The sequence below is a fragment of the Portunus trituberculatus genome, chromosome 48 (genome assembly GCF_017591435.1).
Source record: "Portunus trituberculatus isolate SZX2019 chromosome 48, ASM1759143v1, whole genome shotgun sequence".
Classification (NCBI taxonomy): domain Eukaryota; kingdom Metazoa; phylum Arthropoda; class Malacostraca; order Decapoda; family Portunidae; genus Portunus; species Portunus trituberculatus.
Window position 1 is genome coordinate 12368949 of NC_059302.1, and position 25380 is coordinate 12394328.

The 25380-nt window shown below is 41.2% G+C and overlaps 3 protein-coding genes and 1 long non-coding RNA gene across 4 annotated transcripts in view; 1 reads left to right on the forward strand and 3 right to left on the reverse strand.

Annotated features, from left to right (window-relative positions):
• LOC123498850 (mannose-6-phosphate isomerase-like) overlaps positions 1-25380 on the forward strand; it is a 114322-nt gene that overhangs the window by 14641 nt on the left and 74301 nt on the right. The window lies entirely within an intron of this gene.
• LOC123498854 (neuropeptide-like protein 32) lies at positions 2539-4637 on the reverse strand. The gene is made up of 2 exons (XM_045246333.1): positions 4484-4637; positions 2539-3109 (listed from the first exon to the last, which is right to left on the reverse strand). Exons 1-2 carry the CDS (start codon positions 4490-4492, stop codon positions 2834-2836), a joined length of 285 nt encoding a protein of 94 aa, XP_045102268.1. The 5' UTR covers positions 4493-4637; the 3' UTR covers positions 2539-2833.
• LOC123498857 lies at positions 9742-13388 on the reverse strand. Its single transcript, XR_006672813.1, has 2 exons — positions 12751-13388; positions 9742-10153 (listed from the first exon to the last, which is right to left on the reverse strand). It is a non-coding gene; the product is annotated as an uncharacterized LOC123498857 (long non-coding RNA).
• Positions 22063-22881, reverse strand: LOC123498856 (nucleolar protein 3-like). Its single transcript, XM_045246335.1, has 2 exons — positions 22722-22881; positions 22063-22612 (listed from the first exon to the last, which is right to left on the reverse strand). The coding sequence occupies exons 1-2, from the start codon at positions 22728-22730 to the stop codon at positions 22361-22363; spliced, it is 261 nt and encodes an 86-aa protein (XP_045102270.1). The 5' UTR covers positions 22731-22881; the 3' UTR covers positions 22063-22360.

Below are 25380 nucleotides of genomic sequence, written 5' to 3' on the forward strand. Positions count from 1 at the left end.
TTGAAAACAAATAAAGCTTAATTGTTGTGGAGACATGGTGCAGGAATCTGTGTTATCTGCTGAGGGCCGCAGTGTGGTGCCACGCCCGACTTAAACTCAACCTCAGCTCTAAGTAAGTCAACGGTAGTTCACGCAGGAGGGAACGGCCAGCCCTCCTACCGCTACCTGCCTACCACAATACCACTGTAATTTAGTACCTGCTTCGTACTTATTACTGCGTCCTGGGAATGCCAAGTGTCTCGTGTTAGCACATCATGTCATATCACTGGCGGACACAGAACCTTTTCGAAGAGGACTGGTGACGAAAATACTGTTTTGGTGGTCAAAACGTGCAGCCACATGTGCTGTATGAAGCTTAGCCATCGCCTCATAACGCCACGTGCTTCCTCACCACACTCACCTGTTGCAGAACACTGAAGCTGTGCTCTGCAGCTTCACCATAATTCTTCATCTTGGTTATCGAAAACATGTTTTCTTGCCTCGCCTCGTCCTTCGTCACCAACTTCTTCATAATAGCAAACCTCTTGGCTCCCGATTCTGCGTTACTGCTGTTGTGACGTGTGCCTCATGTTGCGCCTCCCTGTCCTTAGAGGGCATTCGCTATGGTCTGAAAATCTGCCAGGTTTTTTTTTTTTTTCCTTCGCGAATTCAACAGCCTTGGCTGACCTTTGCAAAGTTTCTCATTTCTACTCCCATAATGCACTCAGAGAGAGAGAGAGAGAGAGAGAGAGAGAGAGAGATATTGCATCATGTTGATGCAAATCGCTTACGCCTTACATGGTGCAACTCTCTCTCTCTCTCTCTCTCTCTCTCTCTCTCTCTCTCTCTCTCTGGTTGCCTTTTTCTTTATCATAATACAAAAACACAAGTATGAATCATGAACAACGAAATCATCAAAACAGGAAGGTCATTGCTGAAGTGACGGAAGTGAATATGACGTCACATGGTCGACCCTTCACGGCGGGACTTGTGGGTAAAGCGCGAGGCGGGAGCCACTGGGAGACTGGAATATTTCCTCACCCTCCTCAATAAACTGCTCAAGTAGTTGTTTCCTCCTATGTCTAGATTTGCCTTAGATCTGTTTTCATCTCTACCTTCATGAGTCCTCTAGAATATTTTTCTGGAAAAAAAGCCCCAGTGTAGTTATCAGTCCCCACAAGGAGTGCAGTTAAAATATTCGGTGTAACATCTTTGCTTATAGTGTGAAAAAGTTTCTTACCTCAACTTCTGAAAAAAAAAAAAAAAAAAAAAAAGCTGCAAGAATGACCAGCAATTTCTCTATGGGTACTAAATACACATTCACAGGACAGGGAAGGTAAGGCAGGCAGCTGATAGTTGGGAGACACTCGTGAAGGATGAGTCAGTGAGGGAAGAATAAGAACCTTTCATGATTAGCGTTAGGCCCCGAGCTGCACCAGGCGGCCACTGACGCAGCAATATACACGGCCAAGGTGAGAACGACTTAAAGGACATCAACCCGAAGACACATTACGCTTTCTCATGCACCCACCGTCAGCAGCAGCAGCAGCAGCAGCACCCCTCCCTCCCCCATTCCACAAGGTGTCCTAGGAAGGAATGAAGTGTCCAAGATATGAAGGAGTTGTGTGTTACGCGACCGCCCTTTTGGTACTGTGTGTGTGTGTGTGTGTGTGTGTGTGAGAGAGAGAGAGAGAGAGAGAGAGAGAGAGAGAGAGAGAGAGAGAGAGAGCATGCGTGCTAAACATCTAATCCACACCAAATAACACGCACGCTAATCTTACTAGCGTAGTGTAGTGGTTAGCACGCTCGACTCACACTCGAGAGGGTCCGGGTTCGACTCCCGGAGGCGGCGAGGCAAATGGGCAAGCCTCTTAATGTGTAGCCCCTGTTCACCTAGTAGTAAATATGTACGGGATGTAACTCGAGGGGTTGTGGCCTCGCTTTCCCGGTGTGTGGAGTGTGTTGTGGTCTCAGTCCTAACCGAAGATCGGTCTATGAGCTCTGAGCTCGCTCCGTAATGGGGAAGACTGGCTGGGTGACCAGCAGGCGACCGAGGTGAATTACACACACACACACACACACACACACACACACACACACACACACACACACACACACACACACACACACACACCTTTGTCTTCGTAAAGGAGCGCCAGAGACTTTTCATTAATCTAGACTGGAGCAGACCTTTGTGTTCATGTAAGTTTTCATCATCTCCAAGTATGTACTGTACCTCGTAGATGGTGGCGGTGTGCCGTGACTCGTGGGGAGCTTGGCGGTGGCTGTGTCCGAGATGGAGTGTAGAAGGCTAAGGTAAGTAGTTGTTGATTTGCTCTTCAGTTCATGTTGTTGGCTGAGTAACAGTGGCGCAGGTGTTCATTGTGTTGTTGATACTTTTTGTCCTAACTTTCTTCTTTAGTACAATTTGCTGCCATGTTTTTCCCCGATTTTTTTTTTTTTTTTTTTTGTGGGTATCACTTCGGTGTTACTCAGAGAGAGAGAGAGAGAGAGAGAGAGAGAGAGAGAGAGAGAGAGAGAGAGAATGACAAACACTTATTAATATTTGCGACACTTTATTGTAATTTTGAAGAAGTGAGAATTATAACAAAAATTGATACTGATTTAAGTCAAATTCCCATCACGAAAACATGGAAGGCTGAATGTGCCAGGGAAGGAGATGAGGCGGCGAAGAGGCAGTAGCGGTCACCGTCAGGAGTGGTGGTGGTGGTGGTGGAGGTATTGGTAGCTGTTGTCGCTCTCCTTCTTTTGCCGTGAGTCTGTATGTGATTGACGTGCACAGCGCTCTTGGCTCACTCTTTGTCCCCTGCGTCAGCCTGATGCTCGCTTTCGATTACCAATGGTGCCCGCGGCCATAGCCCCCGTAGCGCCTACCTCCTCCATAGCCCCCGTAGCGCCTACCGCCTCCATATCCATAGCGCCTTCCGCCTCCATATCCGCCATATCTGTTCCAGTGTGGGTCAGCGTCTGCGAGGGCATCAGGGTCTGCCAGGGCTTCAGGATTTGCAAGAGCTTCAGGATCCGGGTTTGGGTCGGGGAAGGGTTCTGGCATGGCCTGCACCACGACCAGCGCCGTCAGGGCCACGACCACCACCAGCAGGAGTGTCAGCTGCGGGGACAGGTGTTATGAGCACCGCTGTTTGCACCTTCGTGTGTATCGCCGTCATTTTATTTATTTTCTTAATGAGGAAAAATCTTCAAGAACTTTACGCCAATGATTTTACTTAGTATTGTAGTCTATACTGGCAGCCATGCAAGGCGAGACTTAGTTGTCACGTTAGTACTGCTACACATTTTTCAGCCCTAAAACAAGTGATTTTTTTATCGATATTGATTTTTTTTTTCTAATTATTGGTCTTAGGAGTGGGGGGACATGGATTTCTCCAAAGATGCCAGAAGGGTGCATGTATCTGCTCTGTTTTAGTCAATTTCTTAGTAAGCATCAGCCGAGGTAGACGTGAGAATATGTGTATATGTTACTCCGTCGCTGTGCAGTATTGTTAGTATTTACCTACTGTTACAATTTATGAAAGAGGTCACATCCCTAATGTAGCTTTTTTTTTTTATGGGAAAACTGGTCAAGGACAACGAAAAAAAAATCAATAAAAAACCCCACTTAGTTGCCAATCCCCTTACAGACTTAGACAGGAGGAACGCATGGAGGAATTGATGCTAAGTGCAGTGTGATATTAGGAAATGCAAGATAGTCGGTGTACTAAGTAAAGAAAATCCACACAACAGTACATGATAAAGGAAGATGGTCTGGTAAGATCATAACACAAAAACCATTAAGTTATAGTAGATTCTGATATCCGTCACAGTAAATTTTTCATAGAGGCAACAAAGAAAACAAACCATATTTTGTGATTAATCTTATGGAGTATTAAAAATAGCGATCGTGAAGTAGCTAATATTAAAATTATGGTTATTGTTGATTTAGATAATGCTGTAAAGTTGTGGTCGTCTTGTTGCAAAGAGGACATCGCTGTATTACGAATTAGTGCAGAGGAAGATGACTAAAAAGACGCAAGGGATCAGAAATTAAGGTTTGATTTTACATTACTAATTGAAGTGTAGATTACGAGAGGATCTGATAGAAGTATGTAAGTGGCATAATGGGTATGGTAAGGATGACAAACAAAATCCTTAGGACAAGGGAGCAAAATGAGACGAAACATAATGGATTTCAGCTTGATAAAGTATGCTACTTACAAGTCATTATAGGGAACTTTAAAGAAGATTAATGAAATTCATGGATGAGGAACTAAGGTGGTTAGATTAGTATGTTTTATACAGGGACTACCACGTGTAGGGCTGCAGCATCCTTAATGATCTTATGTTCCTACGTCGATGGAGAAAAGAGGCAAGTAATGTAAGACGAAGAAAGTGTTTGTAGTATTCACACTTCCATGAGATGGTGGATGCTATGAGTGTGTCGTGGTGACGGACTTGTGAGTAAAAGGAAGCAGGGAAGGGTACTCACTGTTCGCATGATGACGAGTGAGGGAAGCTTCAGGTTTCTTCAGCGGAGAACCTGCGTCTGATGCTCAGCGAGCTCCCGAACCTCCCTTTATAGTCGGGTTTTCCCGGGCCACCAGAGCCTTCCAGCATTTTTTTTTTTTTTTTTTAATCATCTTGCTGGTTTTTGCTCCAGCGCTCTCAGGAAGGTATTATGAGGAGACCGAGAGGTGACCAAAGCAATTGGACGCAAGCGTAAAACTTGCACGTGCATGGTAATGATATGTAAGTGTACATGTGCACGTGTCTTGTGCGTAGTTCTTCACGCGTGTGTGGAGACTTTACGAAGCATTGAAGAAAGATAGATGGTGACGTTGGGCGGAGGTTCACTTTATTAAGGACGTCCGGCGCATGGTGTGGGCGGAGGGCTGGGTGGATTAAGTAGCTTGCACCGGAAACTGCCGCATGTAATTCACTCTTGAGCTGCGTATCATCAGTGCTGCGAAGGGAAGTGCTGGAAGAACACCACATTCGCACACGGGAAGAGTCTCCCCACAAAGAGATGCGCAAAACGAGAAAAGACGTGCTAATAAGAGTCAAGTACCCGAAAAAGCGACAAGTTCCAAGGATAACAAACTGGTTCCTGACGCGGCAACACAGCGCAAAGCAACATAGGGATTTACGTACTATCACTGCTTTTAGTTCAGAGGAATGTTTGCATCACTTGTCCTCATTTCTGTGGCTCATAACTACAACGCTTCTCTTTGCTCATAAATGTAAGTTCACGCCACTAAGACTGTAGATAACTTAAATAGGGAGGTGGAAACAACCCGCCGTCACTTGTAACCTTGAGTAGTGATGGTAACCCTCTCTTTCATCACCACCTCTCCTCCATCACCATGCTTATCTAACGCAGAAGTCAATCACCTGAAAGAAGATTCACCACTTTTTTCGAGGAAGGGAAAGAAAAGAAGCTGGGATTCTGCATTCTCAGCCCACAGAAAATCATCCTCACTGTCATAACCGGTGGTTTTATTGTTATTATTATTATTATTATTATTATTATTATTATTATTATTATTATTATTATTTTTATTATTATTATTATTGTTATTGTTATTATTATTATTATTACTATTATTATTATTATTATTATTATTTTGTTTATTCATTTATTTATTTATTTATTATTATTATTATTATTATTATTATTATTATTATTATTACTATTATTGTTATTATTATTATTATTATCATTTGTTTATTTATTTATTTATTTATTTATTTATTTATTTAGTATTATTATTGGTATTTATTTATTTATTTTTTTTTTTTATCTAAAATGGTTTGTGGTTCTTCCTGAGAGTGACGTGGAAAGCTTGTGTCTGTGTCTCTGTTCACCATGGATATAATTTTATGACTTGTGGAGAGCGGCGTGTTGCTGTGGGGCGTAATGCACACTATCATTTATTTCTTTGTTTTATTAGTCATTTAGTTGGGAACTCTTCCGTTAGTAAACTTATCAGTTATGTACTTTATAAGTTAGTTTTTGTTGTAACTACTTACTTGATTAGTCAGATAATTGATTAGACAGTCAGTTACTTCTGTCGATCAGTCTATAAAGTAGATAATTAATTGTTCATGAGAATACCTGAGAGAAACTAGAATTTATTAACATAAGCCAACATTTGTTTGATAGACTTACCAAAAGAAAGCTATTCTCATGATTGTTGCAGTTAGAGAATATCTTATTTCGTCAAATGAGTAATAATTATGTTCCCCCTTGTACAGTATACTGTAGAGTGCGTTTACACCAAGCGAATCGAATCGATTCAATTCATGAAGAATCATTTGAATCGAGTCATTTTGAATCTGCATAGAGTCTCAACACATTTGATTCACATCATTCAGATGATTCAGTACCAAGGCAGCCTTCGGGAAGTATGGACGTATTAGCTTTTGCAGAAATGTCAGTGTTACAGTGGCTGGGGATGTGTAGGCGTAGGCGTGGGCAACGAATATGGGTGCATGCAATTAATTCTAGAAGACCTGAATTTGGGAGCTTTGGACATTTGTTCCCAGATTTGGTCAATAACCAGGAGAGTTTTTAGTATTTCTTTCACTTTTACTTTGTCACGAACCATACCGTAGTATTTAGTGAATTAAATCAGAGGCACAGGGGATGATATAAAGAAGTTTACACCTGTCCCCAGTCAGCCAGGCTGGTGCCTGGCTGACTAGCGATTACATCATACCACGCGTTTCAAAGGTAGACGATACACCCTACAGTTGCCAAATGGAAATGTAAAACCATGTCCATAATGCTTTCTGTTGTCATTTGTTTTTAAAATATGCAGAATAATGTTATGTAGTAATTCGTAAGCTGCAGCAGTTCCTTCTAGATATGGGCTATGGTTCAGTGCAATACATGTACATGATTTCGGCGGACAGGATCACTGGGATCGTATATAGCACGTTATTCTCTTACTAAAGTGATTAGAACGTCCACTAGCGTCGTGCTTACTCTTCAGCTGAATCTCCTTGATTCATGAAAAAATTGGTCCAAACCAATCATTGATTCTGAATCGCCATGAATCGGCGTGATTTGAATTGACTCGATTCGCCTGGTGTAAACAGTTACATTGAAACTGATGTGGCGAATCAAAATGATTCATGAATCGTGTTGATTTTTCATGAATTGAATCCATTCAATTCACTTGGTGTAAACGCGAATTGCGAGATGTTACAAGACTGACCAGTCCACACTTTTCTATACGATAACTGGAAACTTCTCATCATGTACTTTATTAAAACAGCTTCAATGAGATTAGGCATTATCCACCTCTGTATGGAGTATTCTTCACATGTACAGGGCGTTTCACTGACTGTTTTTTCCATGCTGAGTGAAATCAAAAGTGTTTCGTGTTATCAAATCCTCTCCTCTGACTGATTGCCTTCTGCCTCTTCCTTTAAGTTGTAATGCTGGATCTCTAACTGTTTTCGAACGCTGTTTTCAAGCTAATTGCTAATACTGCTGTTTTAATCTTGCTAACTCCATGCCTCCCCGTACCGGCGTCCACCGTTGACAGCACATGTGTACCGTCTTGATGATAACTTTCTTTGAGTGCTAGATTTGATGAAAATGAAATGAGTGTTGTCATCCGTGTAACGAGTTTTTCATGCTTGGATGCTTTATGCATCCAGACATATATAAACATATGATTATTCATTATTTTACAAGGACAATGAAAAAACTAAAAGGTGACGTAGCACTTTATGTTGAGACACATTGCAAAGAAGCGTTAATAGTAATATGAAAACCAATGATAACGCATAGGTGATATCGGTTATTATCAAGAAAGCAACACAAAAGATAGTATTATCATTAGTCTATAAACTAATAAACAGCACAGAAGACGCTTGTAGCTCACTGTCGCTGAAAACTAATAGGGAAGGCAATTGCAATGAGGAATGTTAGGTAACTTTATATTTATGAATGGCAGGAAACAAAAAAAGCAATTGACTAAATGCAAATCAAGACTACTTTTTTTTTTTCTAACATGTAATCTTAGAAGCCACAAAGGTCAAATGTAGATTTAATTGTCACAAACAGGGATGAAACAGTCACACAAGAATAACCTTGAGGAAAATTTGGAAGTTGCAATCATTGTCAAATTAGGTTCATTGTGGCATTGTGAAAAATAAGCAAGACACACCTCACCCCGGCTTTACGTTCCTGAAAATCCAATCGTATAGTGATCCATCGTATTGCGTTCCTAAACCTAATACTTTTGATCTCTTGAATTTTGCCTATGTTTTAATGTATATGATATGTACATATTTATATATGCTGTTTGAATAACCCATGTAAATCACATTATAGAATTAAATTAAGCAATAGGAGATGAATAAAAGATTGCAACAAAGTGTTTGGACAATAGATTTTTGTCCTCTGACCACCCTAACTACTGTTGATGACCTTCGGCTCCGTGTCCACATTCAGGCTTTTTCAATATATTTTTTGACTTCTCACTAGCTGCAGATGATACCGGATGTTTAGTGAATATGATAGTACACTTTGTAAAACGTGGTACAATTAATGCGCACACAGGGCTTGGTGAACGGTGTGAGAAAGTAGGAAGAACTGAGGTAATAGCTTTTGGTGCTTCATAAGAACCTAAGAACATAAAAACAAGGGAAGCTGCAAGAATCCATCAGGCGTACACGTGGTAGTCACAGATTGGTAGCGCTGCGGTTGATGATCGTAACGGCGAGCGTAAAACCATCGCATAACAGGGTGAGGTATACTAATAAAAGGCAATCGTACAGCAGGGAAGAAGACTGCCTGACTTTAGGAGAGAGGATGTTGAATGTTTCTGAAGTTATCTCCTGGAAGTTGATGGCAATAGACAGAAAAGGAAAGCCAGGTGAGACTCAAGCTCAGTGTATGAGGTAGGACAGGGTAGAGGAGGTGAAGTGAAGTGCGAGGGAGAGCTTTGTGTATCGTTTCATGTATCTGCGTTTTTTTTCTTTTAAGTATATTTCATTTGTTTGTGTATTTCTTTAAGTACACCCTATTTGTAGGTGTAAGCAGCGTTCGACAGGTACCCCCAAAAAGACTTAAACAAGGTTAGGTTTCATGTAATAGATTGGAAGGCGTTATGGTGGATGAAGTTGTGGTTTATGCTACGTGTAGTAGACTTATCATGAATGGCTCTAAATCTGAGTTCGGTCGAAAAGTTAATGGAGTGGCAAAGAGATAAGTTTTAGGACCATTGTTATTTTCTGTCTATATTTTCACACCCAGGATTAACAGTTTAGATTTAAACTTATCTGATGTAAAATACTTAGAGTAGGGAGACAAATTCCATACAAAAGGATCACAATAAAGTGTGAGATTCTGGCAAAATCAGAAAAAGAATATATATATATATATATATATATATATATATATATATATATATATATATATATATATATATATATATATATATATATATATATTTATTTATATATAATACTTACGTGTAAAAAAAAAGTAAAGTTTATTAATGATCACACCCTATGAAATTTTTCCTATTGACAAATAGCTATTGGTTTTTATTTATTTCCTTGAATAGATTTTCTCATCGGAATGCTAAAATTTCCCTTCAAGATGTGATTTCCCTTATGTTCTTACTATTTCCGGCATGTCTTGAAGCAGTTCTGGTCCTTGAAGGAATAAGTTGTTCACTGCTGTTTGCTTTTGTTTTCCTTATTGCCTGAATAGAAAGAGAGACGCTATATTTGCAATACTTTATTTTTATTTCCAGGGAGATATACTAGGAGTATACAGTTTCGTGACAAAGTGATACTTTAAAAGTATGATCGGATTCGAGGCAGAAAATTACTTGTGAAGGCGCTCTTGTGGCAGGAAGCTGAGGGTCGGCGATGCCACTGTGTACCTGGCACCGTCTCGCCCACCATGATATCGGTGCCCAGGACGTTACCTGTAATAACCACGACCACGGTAGCCATAACCGCGACCATAGCCTCCATAGCCATATCCATGTCCGAAACCATATCCACCTCCGCGGCCAAAGCTCGCAGAAGGATCAGGATCGGCGAGGGCCTCAGGGTCGGGGAAGGGCTCTGGCATGGCCTGCACCACCACCAGCGCCGTCAGGGCCACGGCCACCACTAGCAGGAGGGTCAGCTGCGGGAGAGGCGGTAAAGTTTCTCTGAGATCCGTCATTTGGCATTGGAGAGAGTAGAAGCAGCGAAAGGCGGCACGGCCTCTACTACCTTCCTCACTGCACAAATGTTCTCAATTTGAAGGCAAAGATACAATCCAGATATTTATTGCCGTAATAAACACACACACACACACACACACACACACACACACACACACACACACACACACACACACACACACACACATCCGTGTAGTCTCTTCGCCCAGCACCTAAAAGGTACAAGGGACGTAGGGTGTAAGCCACTGTTACCTTGTCCACCTGGCATGCAGAAATATATATATATATATATATATATATATATATATATATATATATATATATATATATATATATATATATATATATATATATATATATATATATATGTTACAGTCAGAACCCGAAATCAGCTAGAACTAGTTTCAACTAGTCAGAACTAGAAGTATAATTTATTGTTTGTAAAAACTAGTATTACCTAGGCAAAACTAGTTTCTTAACATAAAGGCTCGGTAAAACACGAAATGTATTTTACACCTAGTTTTACCTACACACTTCAGTCAAAACTAGTTTTAACAATTGTTAAGTTTGGGAAAACTAGGTTAGACTAAAAGTGAAACTGGCAGTTCGGCCTTATAGTGGAGGGGTGGGCGTTAATGATTGGTCACAATATTATCATAGTTTTTAGGGTGGGGGAAGGGGGGGAGGATTCATTCTCATTTACCTGGTTCACTGATTTACTTCACCTGTCAGTTGTTCGTGAGCCACCATTACAAGATGGCAACTTGGAGCTCACCTGGGCATCCTGAACACCCTCCTGACCACCCTCCTAACCAGGCAGCTGACACTGAATGGGAGACTATGTTTTTACAGACCATACTGAAGTGGGACGAGCAACAAGAATCACACTACAACATACTTACTGCAGAAAAATACGATTCACTGCTGCAGGAGGTAAAGGAGGCTAAAACTGCTAGGAAGAAAACGTCTAAGACTGAAGCGGTTTGATGTCATTGAAATATGTGAATAGACCAATAAACGTTTCAACGTTTGAGTTCCCCAAATATGGTACTCAAACGAGCAATGGTACTCAAACGAGTGGTCATATCCCTCACCTACTTTTGACTTTCAGTACCGTTGTTGAATCTAGTTTTAACTTAAACGATCAGATAAAACTAGATTTAACTAGTTAAACTTTGATATTTCTAGTTATACCAAACACATTAAGGTATAACTAGTTTTGTCTAGGTAATACTAGTTGTTCACCAACACATTGAAAATACCTAGTTAAAACTAGTTTTGACTGATTCCCGGTTTTGACTGTAACATATATATATATATATATATATATATATATATATATATATATATATATATATATATATATATATATATATGTGTGTGTGTGTGTGTGTGTGTGTGTGTGTGTGTGTGTGTGTGTGTGTGTGTGTGTTATGCAAGAGGGAAGCTTGCCAAGGGCAACGCAATATTAAAAAAAAAGTAGAAAAAGCCCCACTTAAGCTGCAAGTTCCCTAAAAGATGAAAAAAGGATTTAGCCAGAAAACAGGGACACATGTCTTGAAACCACCCTCTTAAAAGATGTCAAGTCGTACGAAGATGGATTTATAGAAGCAGGCAGGGAGTTCCAGAGTGTGCAATTCACCTCGGTCGTCTACTGGTCACCCAACCAGTCTTCCCCATTACGGAGCGAGCTCAGAGCTCATACACAGATCTTCGGGTAGGACTGAGACCACATCAACACACAGCACACACCGGGAAAGCGAGGCCACAACCCCTCGAGTTACATCCCGTACCTATTTACTGCTAGGTGAACAGGGGCCACACATTAAGAGGCTTCCCCATTTGCCTTGCCGCTTACCAGGACTCAAACCCGGCCCTCTCGATTGTGAGTCGAGTGTGCTAACCACTACACTTCGCGGTGTGTGTGTATGTGTGTTTGCGTGCGTTTGTGTGCGAGGGGATGCACATGGATGAGTAACGTGATTGTGTATGCGCGAGACCGAATATTGTAAACAAAGACTGTATTGATATTTATTGAATTTGTGAAGTCTGCGTCGCACTGCATGACTGCTGCATTTCAAGAAATTTCATTTTCTATTCACACATTTCGTTTGTCTTCTAGATGCAACAGTTACGTGGTATTCTTACTCCTTTATCCACATCACCAGTTATGGCTGAAACAGTCTGCGTGACTCGCGATGACTTCCTATCTCTGAGGAATTGTGCCGATACAGCTTAGGAGTGATTCCTCCGTGTCAGTTTTAGGTTCTCTTCTGCTGCAGTACTTGGCGAAGATTTTTTCTTACCCACAAAACAAGGAGATACATGTCTATTTTGGAGCTCCGTGACAGCAGACAAGACGAAGAACAAATAATGAATACTGGCGTCAAGATGTCGAGGAAATGCCTTTCATGAAAAATTTCAGGTGTGCTCGGTGTCTTGCACCCAACGAGTAACGATGCTCAAGAAAACATTGGTCACTACTTGAGTGTGGAAAGGCTCAGGTGTGCCAAGGAGAGACACTATACTTGCCAGAGAGAGAGGGAAAGATACTCACAGCTCGCATGATGCCGAGTGGGAAAGTGTTCAGCTGTTCTGAGTGGAAAAGCTGCGTCTGTTGTGTCTGGGAAGAGCCGTCCACCTTTTATAGTGTGGCTCGAGTGGAGTAAGGTCATCAGCGGACGTTCCAGGAAATGCACCCAACATTTTTTTCTTTACGAGTTTCTCCATTGATATTCCTTTAGGTTGGTGAAGGACGCAATGAGGGGGCGCCGGAAGGATTGGAAGGGAATCTCATACATACGAACGTGTTCATAGTGCCATCACTCCAAGGTTTGATGCCTTCCTTGCTTTGCGACGCGTGGGATGGGAGGGGAAGACCAAGCTGAGGCGAGTTTTAAGGAAGTCGTCTTCCACCCTGGGGAAGACTGGGAAGGCCGTTGGCATGAGTGTGTGGAGGCGCGTGTGGGTGTTCCTCTGGGACAGACGTTAAAAGAAAGGCGACAGTTTTCTCACATTGTGCAGTGTATTTCCCGGGTAGTTATTCTAGTCGAGCATGTTAGAAGAGTGCAAGTCGTGGCGTGGTTGGGAAGGCGGTGGTCTGGCATCCAAGAGATTGCTTCTGGCACACTGGCCGACCTTCCTCTGGGAAAATGGCAAGGCAGAGCCACACCTCAGACAAGACAAGCAGCCCACTGTGGTGAAGTTAGAGAGAGAGAGAGAGAGAGAGAGAGAGAGAGAGAGAGAGAGAGAGAGAGAGAGAGAGAGAGAGAGAGAGAGAGAGAGAGAGAGAGAGAGAGAGAGAGAGTGAGAGAGAGAGTGAGTGAGTGAGTGAGTGAGTGAGTGAGTGAGTGTGTGTGTGTGTGTGTGTGTGTGTGTGTGTGTGTGTGTGTGTGTGTGTGTGTGTGTGTGTATACTGTCATACTTCCGTATAATGAAACAGACGCAAATTACTTCCTACAAGCCTTGTCGCTGAGTTGTAAGTAAAGGAGTCACCACCACGGTGACCTTTCACCTTACTTCAATTGCGTTTGTGGACAAGCGGAACAGCCTTCATCACTCAGGCTTATCAGGCCTTCATGAAGAAGCCGAGAAGCACTAGTATGTACGTGGGTACTGCTTGTGCACACTAATACGTGCGCGCGCGCACACACACACACACACACACACACACACACACACACACACACACACACACACACACACACACACACACACACACAGGAGATGTCGTAGCCGTGAGTGGAGCAGCAGGCCTCTACCCATCTTGACGAGGGCCGCTTGGTGTCTGGTTGCCAGTGTGGGAAGATCGAGGGTAGATAGGGCGTGATCATAGTCAGTGTAGGCAGGGCCAAGTATGATTCTGCAGGCCGTCTTTTGGACATTTTCCAGCTGTTGGTGTTGAATGCAGGTGAGGGAGGAAGACCACACAGGTGAGGCATACATAAGTTTGGGCAGGATGAAGGTGATGTATATCCCCTTTAACTCATCAGCTGGTGTGCCCAGTGACTTAAGTCTGCGCAGCATGTAGAGTCTGTAGGCTGCCGATGTGTGTGTGTGTGTGTGTGTGTGTGTGTGTGTGTGTGTGTGTGTGTGTGTGTGTGTGTGTGTGTGTGTGTGTGTGTGTGTGTGTGTGTGTGTGTGTGTGTGTGTGTGTGTGTGTGTGTGTGTGTGTGTGTGTGTGTCAGAAGCGACATATGTCTGTTCCTATTATAGTTGATGGAGGTAGTTTTTTGTTTTTTCCTGTGATTGGTTAAGCGCTTTCAAAACTAAGCCTTGAACCTCCAGCCAGTTGATGTGCCCCACGTGGTTCATGTGTATGCTCTTTCCATCGCTGTTCCCCTCTCATTGCCCTCTCCACCACCCTCACCACAGCACCTGCCTCCCTCCTCTCACTCTCAGTTCCTATCTATAATAAATGTCCACGACATCAACAGTTCGTGCAAGGAAATCATACAGTGCCTGATTTCTGATCTCTCAAAATTTGCTACTAGCAGTGCAAATGATTTTTTCAACGCTTACAAATTTAATTCCTCTATCTATTAGCTCCACACAACTTTCCAGATTTCTATCCTTTCCAGTGACATAACTGTTCCTTTCTTTTACACTGAACATCCTCTCTCTATACCCTTTATTGATAATGTCAGTGGAAAACTTCACTGACATTATCACTTATTTATTTATTTTATTTTATTTTATTCTATTTTATTTATTTATCTATTTATTTTATTTTTTGCACTTTCTAACTCATATGCTAACTCCGTACAGGATCCTTTCCAGAAACACACTTCACATGGATGAGAGAGGTTCTATTCTCACCGTTCTTCTGGCTACTATGAAATATAAAGCATTTTGTTTTAACTTTTGATCAACTAACGATTCTCTACCTGACTGTCTTCAACCTCTCTCTCCCATCACCACAATGTTGCTTCTCTTGCTGTCTTCTATTATCGTTTTCATGTCAAATGCTCTTCTGAACTTCCTTTGGCACCAATCGCTATCTGTGTAGTTTTCATTGTTCGCCAGCTGGTTTAATTCACAAGTTGGTCTTGCCTATCGCGCCGAACTGTCGCTCTTGTGGAAGCCCTATCAAAAAAATATATATACTGATATTCATGCCTACCTACCTCATAATATAAACGTTTGGTTATTTATCTATGTGTCTGATTGAAAATGACATAAAAATATGCAAATATATATTCCTAATGGTGCAAAGTATGGATGTACCAGTGTCCCATCAAAATATTTTTTGTAAGTCTAATAGTACATATATACCTTATCACTAAATTGTCAGAGTTTCTGCATAGGATAATGCTCCACTCAAAAAGCGTAGAGCAAATATCACTGAGTAGCATTTATAAAAAAAACAATTTTCGGAGTCTGTGCCGAAATAACCTGGCCAACATTACCGAAACCGAATTTTCCTAACTGAATCACAACAAGCGAACTTGGTATGCCTTTTGATCTCAGAAAGTTTCTCAGAGTTGGCACTGTCCATTTTCTAAGTTCATCCTCACTAATATCCATAGTGTTATCCATAGTGAAGTCGTTGTGTAGCGAGTGTGGCGATGGCTCTTAACACGCTAGATTTGTTTACGTTTCGATAGAACAATCTCGGTGCATGTCAGACAATATCCTCTATACTGTTAATTTCTTAAGACTATTAATTGTTGTGATTTTCTGTATGAATATAATTTATATTAATTTTTATGGAAAGAAAAAGGCATTAAGACTACGCTTTACCTATTAATGATCTTTTCTATTTTTTGTCCCAGAAATGGAGATGGGAAAGAAGAGCGCTCGACATTATATAAACATTTCCACTTTTTTAGCTTACATGCCACGAGTACATTCTTAGAAAGATTATAACTATTTTATTAAACCATTTAATATTTACAAAACGTGCAGAAAAGTACGTTCCAGTTGACCAACTTGCTGTGAAATAATTAACCCATCTGGCGGTTGAAGGCACCTACATAGCAGATCGCGATCTGTCCCAATGGGACCGATCGCGATCTGCTATGTAGGTGTCTTCCCAACCCCATCCTCCTGCTGCATTGCTCCACAAGATTTTCTGTTTTTCTCTCACACCTATTCTGTTCACCCCTCTATTGCAAAAGTTAACCACTATTCTCAATCATGCATACCTTTCTTTGGTATATTCAGGAATTCTTCTTACTTCTGTATTTTTCCCTTCTTATGATTTGAAATCTTTCATGAGGGAGGTTTCAAAACGCTTATTCTGTAGATTTGGATGATCTGTTGTGATCTCTCTGTAGGAAGTGACACGCTCAGTGATTTTTTTTACACTTTGTAGCTCTTAGCCAGTGGCCTTCCTCTATAAAGATAGAGGGGAGAAAAAACTGTTTCTTCTAATAAAGAAAGAAGGCAAGATAGATGGCTTATAGATCAGCTTATCCAGCAGCAACTATCGTTGTGCGTGTTTGGCTTACTAGCTGTGACACAGATCCTCGTCTCGTTGTTACTACTACTGGCCTGGATTAGAGGAGCTTTGATCCTTGAAGGGTTCAGTTATTTTTACTTTTGTTGTTTTGGATGCGCCTGGGAATGGAGAAACGGTGTATACTTGCAATATTTATTTTGATTTTATAGACAAAAGAGAAATATTTTGTGACGGTGTTGTTTCAAACGTATGGTCGCGGATTACTTGAAGGCGCTCTTGTAGCAGCAAGCAGAGGGTCGGCGATGCCACTGTGTTCCTGGCACCGTCTCGCCCACCATGATATCGGTGCCCAGGACGTTACCAGTAATAACCGCGACCACGGTAGCCATAACCGCGACCATAGCCTCCATAGCCATACCCACGTCCGAAGCCATATCCACCTCCGCGGCCAAAGCTCGCAGAAGGATCAGGATCGGCGAGGGCCTCAGGGTCGGGGAAGGGCTCTGGCATGGCCTGCACCACCACCAGCGCCGTCAGGGCCACGGCCACCACCAGCAGGAGGGTCAGCTGCGGGAGAGGCGGTAAAGTTTCTCTGAGATCCGTCATTTGGCATTGGAGAGAGTAGAAGCACCTGTACTACCTTCCTCACTGCGCAAGTGTTCTCAGTTAAGAAGGCAAAAATACACTCCAGATGCTTATGGTCGTAGTAAACACACACACACACACACACACACACACACACACACACACACACACACACACACACACACACACACACACACACACACACACACACACACACACACACACACACACATCGGTCTATGAGCTCTGAGCTCGCTCCGTAATGGGAAGACTGGCTGGGTGACCAGCACACGACCGAGGTGAATCACACACACACACACACACACACACACACACACACACACACACACACACACACACACACACACACACACACACACACACACACACACACACACATCACACCGTGTAGTGTAGTGGTTAGCACGCTCGACTCACAATCGGGAGGGCCGGGTTCGAGTCCCGGAGGCGGCGAAGCAAATGGGCAAGCCTCTTAATGTGTAGCCTCTGTTCACCTAGCAGTAAAAAGGTACGGGATGTAACTTGAGGGGTTGTGGCCTCGCTTTCCCGGTGTGTGGAGTGTGTTGTGGTCTCAGTCCTACCCGAAGATCGGTCTATGAGCTCTGAGCTCGCTCCGTAATGGGGAAGACTGGCTGGGTGACCAACAGGCGACCGTGGTGAATGACACACACACACACACACACACACACACACACACACACACACACACACACACACACACACACACACACACACACACACACACACACACACACACACACAATGCAGTCTTCACCCAGTAGCAAAACTACAGGGAAAGCGGACCCTAAACTGGGTAAAAATTTTACAAAAGATATAATAGGGACAAAGTTTTCCTTATCCACAAAACAAGGAGAAACGTGTCTATATAGTCTATATGTTGGACCTCCGTAACAGCAGGCAACGTTTGGTGACGAAGAACAAATAATGAATACTGGCGTCATGATGAAGAGGAAATGCCTTTCATGAAATGTTTCAAGTGTGCTCGGTGTCTTGTACCCAACGAGTAACGATGCTCGGAAAACATTGGTCACTACATGATTGTGGAAGGGCTCAGGTGTGCCAAGGAGAGACTCTATACTTGCCAGAGAGAGAGAGGGAAAGATACTCACAGCTCGCATGATGCCGAGTGGGAGAGTGTTCCACAGCTAATCAAACCAGTGAATATGACAGCGTCTAAAAGGAAGCTAATTTATTTCTAAGAAACGCTGACATTGTTGTCATTAATTTGCGACGCATACTATCATGTGGATTTCAAAATAATCAGCACGAGGAGCTCTAGCCAGTGAGACGCGACACGAAGCTAGAGATTAGTGCTGATTCTGGACAAACATGTACCAAAAAAGATGATATATTTTCGTATTCCTATACACGTAAAAATCTTATATACATGTCATCTCGTGTTTATTCTTTACAACTGTCTGATGGAACAAACCCTGCGGCCTCGTCATGAATTAAGTGATTGAGAGGGAAGTTACGCAGCATAGGAATAATAAAAATAAATAAATAAATAAAATAGGACAGTAATGATAGGAGAGTAATGATGCTGATGATAGTAAGGAAGAACACTACTAAAGATATATATAGTCCTGAAGATTATAATAGGCTATTTGCACATAGAAGCAGAGGAGAATTAATAATTATAAAACGTTGATGAGGGAGGTGTGTGTGTGTGTGTGTATGTGTGTGTGTGTGTGTGTGTGTGTGTGTGTGTGTGTGTGTGTGTGTGTGTGTGTGTGTATATATATATATATATATATATATATATATATATATATATATATATATATATATATATATATATATATATATATATATATATATATATATATATATATATATATATATATATATATATATATATATATATATATATATATATATATATATATATATATATATATATATATATATATATATATATATATATATATATATATATATATATATATATATATATGTAATAGGAAGAATATATATATATATATATATATATATATATATATATATATATATATATAATAAAAAGAAAAACTACCAAGGGCAAAAACATGAATATTATTAAAAACAAAAAAGAAAAAAAAAAGCCCACTGGAATTGTAGTCTCCATAAAAGAATCAATAGCATTAGTCAAAATTCAGGGACAAATTTCTCGACACTCTCTCTCAGAAGAAGTGAAGTCGTAGGAAGATGGAAATACAGAAGCAGGCAGGGAGTTCCAGAGTTTACCAGTGAAAGGTATGAATGATTGAAATTACTGGTTAACTAAGTTTTCTGTGCCTCAGTCAGCAGGCGTTCTGTGGCGTCTCTTCATGATCTGTTGATTTCCTGAAGGGTTGGTCGTCTCCGAAAGGACGTGAAAAGATGTAGGGTGGTATCATCAGCGTAGGAGTGGGTAGGGCAAGAAGTTTGGTTAAGGAGGTCATTAATAAATAATAGAAAGAGTGGGTGATAGGACAGAGCCCTGAGGAAAACCACTGATAATAAATTTAGAAGAACAGTGGCCGTCTACCACGGCAGCAATAAAACAGTCGGAAAGGAAACTTGAAATAAAGTTGCAGAGGGAAGGATAGAAGCCGTAGGAGGGCAGTTTGGAAATCAAAGCTTTTTGCCAGACTATCAAAAGAGATTTCGGTAAGGAAAGCCAGATCACCAGTAGAGCTACCTTGACGGAAACCATACTGGCGATCAGATAGAAGATTGTGAAGTGATAGATGTTTAAGAATCTTCCTATTGACCATAGATTAAAAAACTATGGGATTAGAACGGTCTCCCTTTTTAGGAACAGGCTGAATGTAGGCAAACTCCCAGCAAGAAAGAAAGGTAGAAGTCGATAGGCATAGTTGAAAGAGTTTGGCCAGACAAGGTGCAAGCACGGAAGCACAGTTTTTGAGAACAATAGGAGGGACCCCATCAGGTCCATATGCTTTTTGAGGGTTTAGGCCAAAGAGGACATGGAAAACATCATTACGAAGAATTTTGATTGAAGACATGAAATAGTCAGAGGGAGGAGGAAAATCAGCATAATACCTCATCAGGTTCCCCCAACTAGCAGAGGCAAAACGCTAGAGGCACCTCCGCTTAGGGGGATCCTGGAGAGGGATTGGAGTAATAGGACAAGATACAGAAATGAGATTTATCGGAGGAGCCCAACGGAGAAGATAGGGTGACATTGTAAACAGAAGGATTAGAGGTGAGAAAGAGATAAAAAAAATGCTGAGCGTGTCTCCAAGACGGTCAGGAATACGAGTAATGTGTTGCACCAGTTGCTCTAGATCATGGAGGATAGCAGAGTTGAAGGCTAGTTCACCAGGATGGTCAGTGAAGGAAGAGGAAAGTCAAAGCTGGTGGTGAACATTGAAATCTCAAAGGATGGAAGTCTCCGCTAAAGGGTAGAGGGAAAGAATGTGCTCCACTTTAGAAGTTGAATTGTCAAAGAATTTACTATAGTCAGAGAAGTTAGGGAAGAGATACACAGCACAGACAAATTTAGTTCGAGAGTGACTGTTGAGTGTGAGCCAGATGGTGGAAAACTCGGAAGACTCAAGAGCGTGGGCACAACAGCAAGTTAAGTCGCTGCGCACATAGACGCAACATCCAGCTTTAGAACGAAAATGAAAATAGAGAAAGTAGGAGGGAACAGAGAAGTGGCTACTGTTAGTTGCCTCAGACAGCTGTGTTTCGGTGAGGAAAAGAATATATGGTTTAGTAGAGGAGAGGTGGTGTTCCACAGACTGAAAATGAGATCTAAGACCGCGAATGTTGCAGAAGTTAATGTGTATATATATATATATATATATATATATATATATATATATATATATATATATATATATATATATATATATATATATATATATATATATTCCTGTCTCTGTCCTTCCTCCTCTTAAGAGCATTGGGTGGCAGATACACACACTCTGTATTACTGTGATGTGTTAAGAATTATCATCATCCAAAATCTTGGATGTAATGTTAATAGGAATACTGCAATCACAATTTCACTCACAAACATTGATTAGAATTGCAATTTTATGAAAATTACATATCAGTGTCACATTTCTTACTCGCTGAGTTCTTCTGCTGCTGTTGCTGCTTCAGCATAGTAATAGTATTAGCTGTTTTTTTAAGTTATTTTTGATCTTGTGGTTCTTGTTGCTGTTGCTGTTACGCGTATTGCTGTTGTGACGGTGGTTGTGGTGGTGGTACAGGTAATAGCAGTTGCTACAGCAGCAACAGCAGTGTAAGTGGTGTGTGATTTTGATGATATTATCATTATTATTGTCGTTATTATTATTATTATTATTATTATTATTATTATTATTATTATTATTATTATTATTATTATTATTATTATTATTATTATTATTATTATTATTATTATTATTATTATTATTATTATTGTTATTATTATTTTTATTATTATTATTATTGTTATTATTATTATTATTATCATCATTATCATCATCATCATCATCATCATCATCATCATCATCATCATCATCATTATTATTATTATTATTATTATTATTATTATTATTATTATTATTATTATTATTACTACTACTACTACTACTACTACTACTACTACTACTACTACTACTACTACTACTACTATAACTATTTAATGGTCATTATTACTGGTATTAGTACTATAAGTACCAGTAGTAGTAGTAGTAGCAGTAGTAGTAGTTGTTGTAGTAGTAGTAGTAGTAGTAGTAGTAGTAGTAGTAGTAGCAGTAGCTGATTACCTAGAGTGGTTAACCAATGCCTGCAGGATTCCTTATGTTGTTCTCGCCTCGCACCATACAGACATGGTCATTCAGGGCAAATAAAGATCGATGATAATAAGAAGTTTATTTTGAACAGTTTTTAGGTCAAATAAAGTGAAATCTGCCAAAGGTTGTGTAGCTGATCAGCAGGGATGTATTTAAGGGAACGGTTACATAGCAAAAAACTCGTGGCAAGATCTATCTCATTGACCGACGTAGTGAAGCGTGGTCGGTTCAAGACAACTTAGGACTCAGGGAAAGGAGCATGTACGACGGCGGCAGCGGCAGCACTTGATCCCCTGTGTTGGCCAGAAGATGGTTTACGCTCGCCTGCTTCCTTCCGCGTGGTGTCGGGCGTGTGCCTCTCACTAACCATGATAACGGCCTCTGCCGTATCCACCCCTGCTGTATCCTCCACTGTATCCACCTCTGCGGTATCCACCACCGTATCCACCTCTTCTACCTCCATATCTGTGTCCTGGATCAGCGAAAGCCTCGGGGTCAGCGAAAGCCTCGGGGTCAGGGAAGGCCTCGGGGTCTGGTTCAGGGAAGGGTTCTGGCATGGCTTGCACCACCACCAGTGCCGTCAGGGCCACGGCCACCATCAGTACGAGGGTCAGCTGTAGGAAGAGACATTATGAGTACCTGTAAGATTGTGTCAGTGAGAGAGAGAGTTGGCGTGTTAGAATGAGGGAGTTTCGAGCCACGACAGCGAGGTAGAGGACTTACAGCTCTCATGATGCCGAGTGAAGGAAGATTCAGCCGTGTGGAGCGAAAGAACTGCTTCTGGTGTCGGGAAGGATCTGCTCCGCCTTTTATAGCCAGAACCGCTGAGTCTGTTACTCAACGCGAATGTTCTCCGACCATGAAGGTCACAAGAGCAATTTTTTTTTCAATTGTCTGAGAATAAGTCCTCTTAGCTTTCCACAGATTAAAACTAAAATTCCATGGAAATTAGCTGGAACAGTTCACAAACGCGTCATAATTTCATATTTGTGAAAATAGTGCACGTAAAGGACGCCTAGGATAGCCAGTGAGAGGCAGGACATGGTGTACTGAGGCGAGACACACGTGAACTTCAGTAGTACACTGGGTTCACCACGAGACTCTGTTGTTTGACGGCTTGAACTCTGAAGACAAGTGGGAGGACAAGTTTCCTCCCAAAATTAACTAAAGAGGGAAGAATACACGATTCTAAATGGAAATATAGATCAATAGATGTCAAATGTTGCATGGGGGAATAATAGGACATAAGAAGAAAATTACCGGAAGCGCACATGCACAGGCAAGGGATGAATGTGAACAGGAAAATGTAATGGAGAGAAGGAAAGAATGTGAGGGTGAAGAAAAAATGTAGCGAAGTGGAAGATGTTATCGAGTGAGAGAGAGAGAGAGAGAGAGAGAGAGAGAGAGAGAGAGAGAGAGAGAGAGAGAGAGAGAATCAACTTTAAAAGTGGAAATATTCAAGTGATGAATAAAGAAGGCAACTTTTAGTATGCGTCACACACACACACACACACACACACACACACCTTACGAGTCCTTGAAACTTCCCAACTTCCTCAGCAACATTGCAGTCCAGTGTGAGAATTATTGGAGTCCTCCTCCTACCTCCCTTCCTCCATCCTCCTCCCTTCCTTCCTCCCTCCTCCCTCCTCCTCCCTCCCTCCACTCCCCTCACCTCCTAAGAAAAATCAAAACACAAATTATGATAAGGAGGGGGAGGAGGAGGAGGAAGAGGAGGGGGAGGAGGAGCAGGAGCTGGAGGAGGAAAAAAGTGAGGTTGGAAAATGACGATGATGAGAATAGTAGTAGTAGTAGTAGTAGTAGTAGTAGTAGTAGTAGTAGTAGTAGTAGTAGTAGTAGTAGTAGTAGTAGTAGCAGCAGCAATCAAAGTAACAATAGTATTAGTTTATGCTATTTGTGTTGTTGTTGTTGTTGTTGTTGTTGTTGTTGTTGTTGTTGAAGAAGGAGGGATAGAAGCACGAAGCAGTTAGTAGTAAAAAAATTATCAGTATCATTTTGAAGGTCAGTTTCACACCCAAGGCCTTTTAATGTCAGACAATTTAGTGATTATCTTCCCTCCCTCCTCCTCTCCCTCCTTTTCCTTCTTTCCTCTTATCTTGTTTTGTTTATTATTACTGTGCTCTCTCTCTCTCTCTCTCTCTCTCTCTCTCTCTCTCTCTCTCTCTCTCTCTCTCTCTCTCTCTGCAAATATTTTCAGACATTTCCTTCGTTTTTGTCTCTTTTCCTCTTAATTTTTTTTTTATTTACAAATTAATATTGCAAAGGTATATATATAGTGAATAGCCAAAAGTTCATGGTGAGTTGCCGAGAACTATCTTTGACATAATATTAGTACATGAGAAATGCAATGCCCAATACAAAATAGTAAAATAGTTATATAAACTAAATAGTAAAAATTGCACACAATAATACAAGATGCCATTTTCTGCCTCTCCTACTTGTGAACATTTTATTAACTCTGACCCTTTCCTTTCATATCCAAAACATATTTCCCTTTTTTCACTCTTTTTCACATCTGAGTGCCCGGTTTATGAGTAAACAATATATACGTCATTTATTATCGATTTTTCTTCTTCTTCTTCTTCTTCTTCTTCTTCTTCTTCTTCTTCTTCTTCTTCTTCTTCTTCTTCTTCTTCTTCTTCTTCTTCTTCTTCTTCTTCTTCTTCTTCTTCTTCTTCTTCTTCTTCTTCTTCTTCTTCTTCTTCTTCTTCTTCTTCTTCTTCTTCTTCTTCTTCTTCTTCTTCTTCTTCTTCTTCTTCTTCTTCTTCTTCTTCTTCTTCTTCTTCTTCTTCTTCTTCTTCTTCTTCTTCTTCTTCTTCTTCTTCTTCTTCTTTGTCTTTTTCGTAACTCCCTTTATTTACCTGCCCACTTACACCACATCGAAACTAACCTACATTTTCTTCCCTTGTCTTTAGTAAGCATGTAAGTTACGTATCCTAACTAACTAACCTGTTTCGTGTTTTTTTTTTTTTGCTTTTCCGCCATTGTTTTTTTTCTCTCCTCACCTTTACCCACCACCACCACCACCACCACCACCACCACCACTTGTGCACGTGTTTTCCTCCCAGGTACTACACTGTTTTTCTCATTCCACCCACCCATCAACTCACTCTGCCAGGCTGCCCAACCTTCCCCTCAGGCTTGGGGAAGTTACAGAAGTCGTAGTGGTAGTAAGAGGAGGAAGAGGAGCGAGGGAGGGAGGGAGGGAGGGAGTGTTAGGAAAGAGTGTAGCGTCTCATACCGGTTTGATTTGCTAGGTAGGTAGGTTTTTCCATGCATTTTCTCTCTCTCTCTCTCTCTCTCTCTCTCTCTCTCTCTCTCTCTCTCTCAGTGGCCTTTCTCACTTTCTTTTCCTATTTCC